The sequence below is a fragment of the Callorhinus ursinus genome, unplaced genomic scaffold (genome assembly GCF_003265705.2).
Source record: "Callorhinus ursinus isolate GAN/ISIS: 27379988/994484 unplaced genomic scaffold, GSC_fseal_2.0 scaffold12, whole genome shotgun sequence".
Taxonomy (NCBI): domain Eukaryota; kingdom Metazoa; phylum Chordata; class Mammalia; order Carnivora; family Otariidae; genus Callorhinus; species Callorhinus ursinus.
The window spans coordinates 45,931,974-45,944,153 of record NW_027397074.1 but is presented as its reverse complement, the minus strand read 5'-3'; the positions used below and the strand labels follow the sequence as shown (position 1 = coordinate 45,944,153).

General features: G+C 45.7%; 1 protein-coding gene across 3 annotated transcripts in view; it reads right to left on the bottom strand.

Annotated features, from left to right (window-relative positions):
* MINDY4 (MINDY lysine 48 deubiquitinase 4) overlaps positions 1-12,180 on the bottom strand; it is a 103,321-nt gene that overhangs the window by 82,109 nt on the left and 9,032 nt on the right. For all 3 annotated transcript variants that reach the window (XM_073899030.1, XM_073899031.1, XM_025873102.2), the window contains exons 3-5: positions 11,086-11,321; positions 7,715-7,961; positions 3,752-4,179 (exon numbers count right to left, since the gene is read on the bottom strand). In XM_073899030.1, the coding sequence (XP_073755131.1) occupies positions 3,752-4,179; positions 7,715-7,961; positions 11,086-11,321 (911 nt within the window). The remainder of the gene's footprint in view (positions 1-3,751; positions 4,180-7,714; positions 7,962-11,085; positions 11,322-12,180) is intronic.

Here is a 12,180-nt window from a genome sequence, read left to right as displayed (position 1 = left end):
AAAGAAAGAAAGAAAGAAAGAAAGAAAGAAAGAAAGAAAGAAAGAAAAAGAAAGAGGGGACATGAAGCTCAGTTGTACCCTTTCACTCTTGAGAGAGAGCTGCTTTCCAGGGGAGCGGCCCCTCCCACCACGTGGCCATGTGAGCTGACCTGCCCTAGGCCTGACATGAGGTGAGGAAGTCTGTCTAGCTCTGGGCCCACCGGGCTTCATGATCGTGATTTGCTGTGTCTTCTATCTTCCCCTTATCGATCACATAAATGATATGTATGTTACTCCAGTCTAACTGATACCCTTTGTTTTATTTGTCAATTTGTTCAGAACTCAGGAGAGGAATACTTTTTAGTGAGAACACAGAAGAAAAGAAAACCAACAATAATACTCACACCTCAATGGATTATTATAAGGAGCAAATGGGACAATATATACAAGTACTTAGCATAGTGCCCAGCAAATAGAAAGTAAGTGGTAGGCAAACACAAAGCCCCCAAAATGTTTGTTGACTGATCAATATGAGGGTCAACACTATTAAACATGTGTTAAACACCCTGAATTATACTTTGCCTGGTATTGGGGGGAGGGGTTGTGAATGCACTTTTACCTGCTTCCTGTAAGACAAAGTTCATACCATTTTTCAAAGGTTTAATAACCAGTCCAAGGCCACAGTGGTTCTAAGGGGCAGAATGGGTTTGCCAGTCCAGCTCAGCAGATTCCAGAGCCCAGGTGCCATACCTCCTAAGTATGCTGTAAACAGTAGGTACTTAATAAATATCTGATGACAGAAGCAGATGGCCCAGAATGACTCTGGAAGTAAGAATCCTAGGCGAGCAAAATGCACAAGCTTGAAGGAAACCTGGAAATCATCTACCCAGTGGCCACATTTTACAGTCAGAGACAATGAAGTCCAGAAACAAATAACTAGCCCAGATCAGCCAGGACAAAGTGAGGACTAGAACCCAGGCCTCCTGATACTCCAGCCACTCCTCTTGCTCCCCAACCCACCATCTCCCCCCGGTCACCACAGCCTGAGAATGCTCCCAACCTGTTAGGTTTGAGGCACTGTTGCCTTTCCAGTACACACAGATTCTGGCATTGGAGGGCAAAACTACAGCAAGCAGATTTTAACTCAGTGTGAGGAAGAATTTTCTAGCAGTCAGAATCATGCAAACCTGCTGTGGGAAGTGGGGAGTTCCCCATCACTGGAGGTGTTCAAGCAGACGCCGGTCACATCTAAAGGCTGTGGAAAGGATTTCTGTTCAGGGACAGAGGTGAAACCATTCATTCACATATTCACCAGACTCTGGAGCTTGTTGCCCAGGTTCAAACCCTTGTTCTGCCTTTTACTACGTGTATAAATGTGGGCAAGTAAAGCAACTTCATTGAGTGAGTTTCCTCATCTGTAAAAATAGGAATTATAATAGTATATCCCTCATAGAACTTTATGAGAAGTAGAAGAGTGAATTTACCTAAAACACTTAGAACAGTATCTTGCACAAAATTGGTCAGTATCAGAAGTTTATTGATCTTGTTATTGCTGTTGGTGGTAGGAGTCATAGTATTAACCAAATATTCATTGAATGCCCTCTGTGTACCAAATACTAGTCTAGGTGTGGGGAATATAAAGGTCGCTGCTCTTATGAAATGTATTTTCTACTGTGAGGAAGACAAATAATGGATAAGTAAGTAAAATAATTTCAGGTAATGATGGGCGCTGTGAGGACAACAAAACAGGCTGGAGATGTGGGGGCAGAGGTGAAGTTGGTCAGAGAAAACCACTCTGAGTCCAGAACATCTGAGTGACAAGAGACAGTCACGAGATGATCTGGAAGCCGGGCCTTTACAGCAAGGGAACAAGCCAGTTCTCCCTCTTGTGGGAAAATAAGCTACACGTGTTGGGTAAGAGGAAAAAGGCCTGTAAAAAGAATAAAGATCTGTAAGTAGCTACATCAGTGCTAAAACAAAGGATAAGAAGGGGGACTGGACCTACCAAGATACTAAGCTATAACTACAAAGCCATAGTAATAAAAGCTGTGGTTATGTGGTTTTAGTTTTTAAAAAAGGACAAAAGACAATAAACACAATAGAGAGCTCAAAGACAGACCGTGTTGAAATGGGAACTTAGGAAAGAATAAAGGTGGCTTCATAAATCAATGGGGTGAAGAACAGATTGCAGAAGGTGCTGGGAAAACCGTCTTACTCTATGAAGAGAAACAGAAGTTGATCTTTTCATCCTAACAAACACAAAAGGAAAATGTAAGTGCAATAATTATCCCAACTAAAAGAAAAATTATCTGATCTGATTAAAAATTCCAAATTTATGCCGCTTGTAAGAGATAAGCTTTAAATATATACTGGACCATAAAGAAATCTCAACAAATATCAAAAGATCGAAATCATAAACAGTGTATAATGGCAGAAGGGAAAAGAAGGCAGGAATCAAAAGCAGAAGCCAGAAAAACACCCCAGACATTTGTTTTGGTTGATACATGTCTAAATAACCTATGGGGCAAAAGAAGAAATCACAACAGGAATTAGAAAATATTTAAATTAAATCATATGAATGTATATAACATACGAACTCATGGGTTACAAACAAAGCCTTGCTCAGAAAGAAATCTGTGGCCATAAAAGGTATTACAAAAAAAAGGCTGAAGGGAGTTGGGGGCAGGAGAAATGGGTGAACTGGGTTTTGTGTGTGTGTGTGTGTGTGTGTGTGTGTGTGTGTGTGTGTGTTGTTTGAATAAATTATAATTTTCTTAAAGAGGGAAGGATTCTGGCGAACCCCACAGGATTTTGGTTGGAACCCCTAAGTAAAAGGCTACAGAATGGATAAAAGTAAAAAATGGAAAAAGACATCCAATAGATATACTATCATCAATGGAAGACCGGGGTCGCTCTACCTAAATAGACACAAAGGCAGTAAGCATTACTACAGATAGAGATTTCATAACGATAGAAAAGTCTATCCATCCCGAAGATATCAAAAATTCTACATGTATATGCATCAGATAACATAGCCACAAAATGTGTTAAGTAGAGTAGGCCCAGCTTCCTAGGGTCACCAAGGGAGTTCACGGACTATACCTACTTGGCTTGCCATATACCACCAGCGCCCAAGTGCCTAACTCTTGAAGAGAAGAGAAAAAAGGGGCACCCCTGCTAGCGTATTCTAGATCCCACAATCTCATGAGGCTGTTGCAAGAAAGGAAATTTGCCAACCAATCCCCTTCATGAATTTAGAGACAATTCTAATTGTATTTACATACAAACCCTTACATAAAAATATGCATAAATTGAATCAAACAATATCTAAAAAGATAATATATCCAAGTAAGATTTATTCCTGGAATGTAAGGTTGGTTTAGCACTGAAAAATCAATCAACATAGGAATCATCAAGATCTACTGTGAAAGCATAAAAGAAGGATGGGGGAAAAAATAAATGCCCCAGAAGAGGCTTGTGGGCGCTGATGCGGCACCACTCCTGGGGTCCCCCACAGGAAATGCCTCTCACACCGCGTCAGCCTGGCCATGTTGCTGCAGGCCAGTCTGGGAACCATCTGCCAAAGCCTTCTTGACTTTGAGAAGAAAGAAGGACCAAGGAAACCTTCCCTGAAGCTTCCCGTGTGGGTGCACTCTGGGCTGTTTGCCCCCTGGTGGAAGGACCATACCCACGTTCTCCGCTTCACAGGCTTGCTCTCAGAGCCCAAGGAGCCACCGGGGCCTGGGCCTTCACCTCAGCACAGCATGCTCACCTGAGGGGCAGGGGCTGGCTCCCCTGCCTCGTGAACGTCCTTTCCAACCTCTCCTGGGCCGGCCTGGCACTCCCACCTGGAAAGGAGAACTTCAAGGGCGTCCCGTTGGCCTCGGGGCCACTGTCCGCAGCCGGGCTATCCTCTGTGAGATCTCGCCACCTGCCGCTCACCCTCTGCAGCAGCCCTTTGCCGGACAAGTGAGGGGGGCTGCCAGGCGTGGTTCTCCGCTTTTCTGAGGTCAGCTCACTGAGCAGGCCCAGGGGGCTCCTGGAAGGGGAGCCAGTGCCGGAAGCCAGGCCCTCCTGGGCCTTGGGACAGGCTGGGGCACGGGTGGAGAGCCCGGGCACTTTCCGGCTCTCTTCCTCGGGGGCCTGGGTGGTGCTGCTCAAGGCCGGGGACCGCCTCAGAGAGCGTTTGCGGAGGGAATCCTAGAAGGGGCGAGCACAAGGGCAGTAAGGATCCCCTTCAAGGGAGCTGGGGAAATACTCCATCCCACTGCAAGCATTTGCCCACGATGTTCCCTGCCCCAGGAACGTCGTTCCCCATCCATCCCCACCTCCTCTTAAAACCCTGCCTACTGTTTGGGGAGGTACTCACAGTCTCCCTGCTCTGTAATGCTTTCACTGTGCTCCACCTGTATAAGCCCAGGAGTCTGCTCAGCCCTTTCCCTCACCCCTTACAGAGAGCACCTTCCAGCAGCAGGGGAAGCTCCAGGCTGAGGCCTGCCTTCTACTGCCTACAACCCCGGCCACCAGCCATATCCCCTGTGCCAAATTATTAGTTTCTCTGTCCCGCCCTGCCCTCACCTGTAATAAAACCAGCCCACAATCCACCATCTGTACTTTCTAAAACCTTTCAAAACGAGTTTCTTTTGGAATCCTGCGGCAAATTCTTTTTAACTGCTATGAGGTTGCTCACAGTCCTTTTTTAAGTGTGAATACTCTTCTCTCTAGTTGTAGAAATGCTAACGTTTTTGCTTCCGGGGTGCTACCCCAAACCTGACTGCGGGTGGTTATGTGGTTTGTGCACAGTGTTGCTTTTCTGATAGAAATTCTCAATTCCAAAACACATGTGGCCCGAAGGGTGGATGAGGGATTGGGGACCTGTAGCATCTGTCTTGCACAAGATGGTGGCATTAAAGGAGAGGCCCATGGAAGGCACTGGCACAGAGCCCGACCCATCAAGGCAGTCAACCGGTATCGGCCACCACTCCACAGCCTCTACCCAGTCCCCGCTCACACAGGGCCTTAACCCCTCCTGCTAACAGACCAGGAATGGCAGAGGCCAGTCTTCTTTAATCTCTGGTGTCCGCCGAGCTCCCAGCTCAGCGACCTACCCCTAGTAAGCACTCAAGGCTTGCTTAGTGTTTGGAATGAAGGAATTCCAAAGGAGTCAACTGAAATGGCCTCTCTTACTATCAATGATTAACTGATAAAATGGGAACTCAAGTTGTTTACCAACCTAGGGTCAGGGAGTGGAGGTAGAGGGGACAAAAATAGACCTGTGAGGCTTTTCCTGGGTTTAAAATTTGGGATCTCTCGGCATTTCCAGAAATAATCCTGAACCAAATGGTAAAGCCTGAGCTGGAATAGAAACAGCTAATTCTGTAGTATTCTTGCCTACTGGAAATTACTAGGCACTACAAACCTCCAAAAGCCACCAGGGCCTCCCCTGCCACACAGTGAAGAAAATATTAGTCACCATTCCCAAGAAGACCCAAACTTCTGGCCAAAGGCAGGGAACCCAGCCTCTTACTCATCCTTTAAAAGGGCAGAACTGATCTAGTAGCGAAATGATGAAATACCTAGCAAAGCTTGCTTTTTTCTCTTGAGCAAACAAGAAAGTATGGCCAAGGTACTCAAAGACCCAAAAAACACTTTCTAGAACACCTGGAGAAATTCTACCACAGCCTATCCTATCTTTCAATGCCCTTCATAGGATTCAGATACCCCAAGGGAAAAACACACCTCCCCAGGCAATCATTCCTCCTTCCAGAAGTTTGGGACAATCTTCCAGCAGTAAAGCAGATCCAAGTCATCTGCCTCACACCTCAATTGTGAAGGGGCTCTCAACTACACGGATGTGATTGATTGGATGTCATTGTGTGACAGGATCATGGCATTCATCTGGCCCACCAGTTCTCAAAGTATGGTCTGCCTGGCCTTAAGGGTCCCCAAATCCTTTTAGGGAGCTCAAACCTATTTTCATCATAATAATATGACATGATTTGCCTTTTTCACTGTGTTGACATTTGCAGTAATGATACAAATGAACTGGGTGGGAAAAATTGCTGGCCTGTAGCACAGATCAGGACAGTGGCACCAAACTTTACCAGCTAGTACTGGAGGTATTTGCCACCACTTGCAATAAAAATAAATAAGTACAATGCTAATTTCACCTAAGAATATCCATGCTCAGTCCGCTAAGCGCCCGGCCCTTGATGTCAGCTCGGGTCATGATCTCAGGGTCGTGAGGTCGCCTCCACACTGAGGGTGGAGTCTGTTCAAGATTCTCTCCTCTTCTCTGCCCCTCCCCACTGCTCATGCTCTCTCTCTCGCTCTCTCTCGCTCTCAAATAAATAAATAAAATCTTAGAAAAAAGACTGTCCATGCTGAAGCATAAAAAGTATTAATTATATTCAATCTCAACCGTATGGCACACATCTCTTTAATAGTCCATGTGGCAAAATGGAAGGTATACATAAGCACTCTGCCTGATGCAGAGGATGACAGCTGTCTCGAGGAACAGCACTTGCACAACCATCGGAGCTGTGAATTGAACTTGCTAGTTTTTTCCATGGAACAACTGACAGACGAACTGTGGTTATTCAGACTTGGGTATTCGGCAGGCATTTTCTTGGAAATAAGCTGAGCCTGTCGATTCAAGGGAAACAACTGATGGACTGTCAGTGATAAAATATAAATTCTCAGGTAAAAATTAAAATCTGGGGAAACTTGCCTAGCCACTGGGAGCCTGACGGCTTCTCAACACCTAAACACTTTTCCAGCGAGTTGGATGGTAACATCAAGAAATGTGACTTTTTTGATGTGGGTTTATTGTTTATAGTGAAATGTCAACACTCAGAAGATCTCAGTAACTCCGATAACTCAGTCAACCGATATTTTCCAAAGGACCAAACCCATCCCCCCGCCCCCCCAGCCACATGATGTAGGCAGAGGCAGGGAGATGGTCGACTTCTTTCTGTCCTGATTCCAAGTGAATTGGGAGAACAGCGCTGGCCTCCAGAGCCACGCCCACGTCCAGCCATGCAGCTCGGGAGAGGGGTGACCCGCCGCGGACACACATGACCTATGTGGGTTTGCTCGGGCTCTCTCACTGGACTAATACCACATTGTGAGTTTGGTGTTTGATTTTCCTTTGTTTTCCTGTTTCTTTGTGGTTTTACAAACTCCTTTTACATTCATTCTCTCGTTTGGTTCGGCCCCCCCACCTGATGGGACCTCCAGGGCCCCTCCTTAAGGAAGACTATGAAACAATGATGGCACATATTAGACTTTCTTTTTAAAGCAAAGCAAATGAAAGCATAAAGACTGGGATTTGTTTCCCTTTTAACTACTATGTTCTAAAAAACAAAAAAGATTTTTAAAAATAATAAAAATAAAAAAGATGTTCTCTAGACTTGGATGGCTTTGCCCCGACTCCTGAATGGCAAAGGGAAAACTGGTAGATGTGTTCTCACTCAGCAAAGGAAGGTAAAGCCATGGCATCCACCCCATTGACCTGATGGGTAAACTGAGGGCAGGGAAGGAGATGAGGCCTGCCTGTGATCTCACAGAGGGTTGACAGTACAACCAGCGAAAATACAGGCAGGTGTTCCTCCCATCCGAACACACAGATGACCCCTTCTTGGACTGTCTTGTGGGGTACCCTCAAATAAACCCCTTAAGCCCTGCCGGGTTTTCACTTTCTACTCTCACCACAGCTGTGAAAGCAGCAACCTACCTGTGGGGAACTGGCCACGGGCCCGGCCATCATGCCTCGGACAATCAGGCCAGACTTTGGCCTCACCTTCTCGCCCACCCCCTTCGTGTCCAAGGATATCTCCGACGACTGAAGCTTGTCCATCTTCTCCCACGCTGGGGCTGCAGCAGGGCTTTCACCTGGGATAGCTCGGGTGGGCTGACTTTTGGAGGGGGGCCTTTTGGATGATACGAAGTTACCAAGTAAATCCCCATCAAGATTGCTGTGCCTGCAAAAAAGGGATATTTCCATTAAAACAGATTCCCCACTCGCTAACAATGATAATAAATCCCACATTCAACAGGCACTCATAGCAAGCCCGTTCATAAATCTGCGATGATTCTAACCAGCCAGTGCTTTATCATTAAAGGTAAAGAATAGAAAATACTTTCATATCAGGGCAAGTCTGACCTATAAAACAAGACCAGGAAGCAAGAAACAAAATCAGAATTGATGACCCATGATAGGATTCCTCAAATATCCTTATTTTGTATCCTCAAATATAAAGAGCACCCTTGTCTCAGACCCAAGTGATTACAGAAAACCACAGCCCTTCAATACAGCCCTGAGCTACATGGAGCCCAGCCTTACCACACATCATTGACATTAGTAGATGGAGACGTGTGGCAAACTTTGTGTTCCCCAACCATTCAGTTAAGATTCAGCTAAGCTGGGCACGCCGAAGGCTTCTCTTCTTGGGTTGCTTGGCATTGAAAGAGTAAGAGAGAGAGATTGTGTGTGTGTGTGTGTGTGTGTGTGTGTGTGTGTGTGTGTGTGTGTAGGGGAAAGAGAAAAAGAAAACAAAAGAAGATGAGACGCAGTGAGGCAAGCAAGGAGGAATGACAAGAAGGAGCACGAGACCTAGATAAAGAGGGCTCTTACCTATGATCTGCGACGGATCAGCCAGAGCCCAGCGCTCCTCTGACATGGGCTGGCAGGTTTTCTACCATTAGACTCCGGCCTAAAGGGCACTGACCGCTGCCCTGTGCCATGCTGCTGATTACCAAGCACTGGGTCACACCTGCGAGAAGCGGTCATGGGTGTGCTGTGACGGGGGCAGAGCCCGCAGAGGAAGGGGCCAGAACCAGCTTGGGGGAATCGGGGACTTACAGAGAAGGCAGCACTGAGTCTGAAGGAAGGAGTGGGCAGGAGATGACCAGAAGGCCCCGGCACTAGCACAGAGGCCTCTAAGAGCAGGCCAGGCCCAGGTGAGCGATGCGGGCTGATCACGGAAAGAGCTTTGCAGGCTATCCTTAGGAGGCTGGATTTTACCCTGGAAGCCGTGGGAAAGCGTCTGAAGGCCTTTCCACAGGGGAGCAACATGGCCAGACTTGTTTGCAGGAAGCTCCCACTATCTTAGGTGTAGGGGGGATTGGAGCAGATGACCAGAAGCCTGGTAACCAAGGAAGAGCCTGTGGGAGCTAGGCCGGGCAAGAGGGGAGGGTGGGAACTGAGGCACTGCTCTCAGGGCAGAGAAAGCAGGAAAGGGTCTAGTGTCATTAAGGACTCACAGAGGCAAAAATGATGGGGTAGGAGAAGCCAAGGAGAACACCCAAGTTTGTAGCTTGGGCAACCGGGTGGCACTCGGGAGCCTTCACTACCTCTGCTCGTTCTTTATTGCCTCAGAAATATTTATTTTCCCAGCCAGGCAGTAAGTGCCTTTGAAGAAAGAACCATCTTCTTCCACACCACCCTGATTCACCTTCACATCTTAAGCCTTGAGTTAATGTATTTAATGGTCCTCATCCTTGGGCAGCTCGAGGCCCAGACCCTACACCTTGGCTACCCTCAGGAAAGAAAAGGCTTCTCAACAGAGCTGGAAGGAAACACCTAGCCCCAGGGAGTTAAGACTCTGGAGTGACTACAGGCGGCATATTAAGGTTGTAATTTAACATAACTGCTTTCCAAATAATGGAGGTTCAATCAAGAATGGCAATTCATTTCCTCCCTATGAGTTCCAAAAGGCCTTATTTTTCAGATGTTTCCATCTCTACAGCATTGCTTTTAGAACTCTATACCCGTTTTTTAAGAAAATGCAAACAAAGCAAGCCCCTGATGCTGAGAAACATTAAACATTTAAATCATAAGCATCCTCCTTCACATCCTCCTCCATTCCCAAGGCCTCTGGAGGAAAGGAACAGTGCTGCCCGACAGGGAATCTGAAAGCACACAATGTGGGGTCTGAATAATGGCTCCCCGAAGACGTCCAGATCCCGGAACCTGGGAATGTTCCCTTGTGTGGCTTAAAGGGACTTTGCACATGTGTTAAGGTTTTGAGGTGGGGAGAGGACCCTCAATTATCTGGGAGGGCCCATTAGAGTCACAAGGCTCCTTGTGATAGGGAGGCAGGAGATCAGAGTCAGGAGTAGCAGACGCGATGACAGAAACAGAGGCTGGAGGGATGGGCTCTGAAGACAGAGGAAGCCGCCACAAGCCAAGGAATGTAGGCAGCTGCTAGAAGCCAAAGAAGGAAAGGAAACAGATTCTCCCCCAAAAGGCTCTAGAAGGAATAAGCCCTACTGACACCTTGCTGTTAACCCAATGGGACCAAATTTGAACTTCTGACCTCGGAACCGAGAGATAACAAATTTATGTTGCTTTAAGACACAGTGATGGTTAAATTTTATATGTCAACTTTGCTAGGCTATGTTGCCTAGTTGTTTGATCAAATACTAGCCTAGATGCTTCCCTGAAGGTATTCTTTAGATATGATTAACATCTACAATCAGTTGACTTGAAGTAAAAAAGATTACCCTAGAGAATATGGGTGGTCCCATTCAATCAGTAGAAGGCCTTAAGAGCAAAAACTGAGGTTTCCCAGAGAATTCTGCTTCAAGACTATAACACAGAAAATACTGCCTGAGTTTCCAACATGCCAGTCTGCCCTACAGATTTCAGACTTGCCAGCTCCCAGAATCATGTGAGCCAAGTCCTTAAAATAAATCTCTTTACAGGGGCACCTGGGTGGCTTAATCAGTTAAGCAAACGACTCTTGATTTCAGCTCAGGTCTTAATCTCAGGGTGGTGAGCTCAAGCCCCACGTTGGGTTCCACACTGGGCATAGAGCTTACTTAAAAAAAAAAAAGGAAGTAAAAAAAATTAATAATTCTCTTTATATGGGAAACATAAAACCAATAAGATATGTGTGTATAAATACATATAATATACGCATATATATTTACATGTATTCACACACACACACACACACACACACACACACACACACACACACACACATCCTACTGGTTCTGTTTTTCTGGAAAACCCTGACTATTACAGCCCCTCAGTTTACAGCCATTGGTCACGGCAGTGATAAGGAAACTAATCCACAGTGTAAATATAAGAAGAGATACCTGGCTTTGCTTGTTTCAGACAATGATGTTCTCCATCCTGCATCTTCATCTGCAAGGTCATATATATTTACCAGTGTGGTCTCTGAGCATCTTGATGGTAATTTGTTATTTTTCTTTGGAATTGAGAGTGCAGGGATTGGTGTTTCTTGAGTGAAATTGTTAGTAGTATTTCCAAAGTAATCCAGAAAATATCTGGTAATGAGTTCAAGGTTTGTTTTTAGAGGATTTTCCTTTGCCTATCATTGGAAGAAAACAAAAATCATGAACCATATGGACAGCTTCAGGGGAAGGGTGGAAAACATGGCTATTCCAATTCTTTGACATAGTTTATCAGCTTCTCATTCATTCATACACTCTTTCAGCAAATGTCCAGTGACAGCCTGTCATACGTAAGGCATTATGTTATGACACAGAGGTGAAGACAAAAACCTCTACTCTAAAAGAACGAACGTCCAATGCATGAGTCAGGCGATTTAATGAGCAACTGCAACAAAACAGAAAAATACCCACGCAAATTTCCTCTTGGTTTTTCTCCTAGGAATAACTTTAGAAAATATATACCTGTTCATTTAAAAAAAATAAATAAATCTTTAGGGATCATTAATTCTACAGGATATTAAACATGTGGGACGCGAGCATCCTCTTAGGTTGTGTACTCTGCATTTACCACTGGACACTGGGAACTGCAGGGACAGTGCCACAAAAGGTTATTGCAAAGAACATAGAGAGGCCATCAGGACTGACTCAATCTGCACCCGAATCTTAAAAAAACTGAAACTCTTTAGTAGTTGGTTTTAGAAATGAATGACATCAGGGGCACCTGGGCAGCTCAGTCAGTTAAGCGTTCGACTCTTGATTTCAGCTCAGGTCATGATCTCAGGGTCATGAGATCAAGCCCTGAGGCAGGCTCCGTGCTGAGTGTGGAACCTGCTTAGGATTCTCTCTCTCCTTCTCCCTCTGCCCCCACTTGCACACTCTCACTCTCTTTCTCTGAAGGAAGGAAGGAAGGAAGGAAAGAGAGAAAGAGAGAAAGAGAAAGAGAGAAAGGAAGGAAGGAAGGAAGGAAGGAAGGAAGGAAGGAAGGAAGGAAGGAAG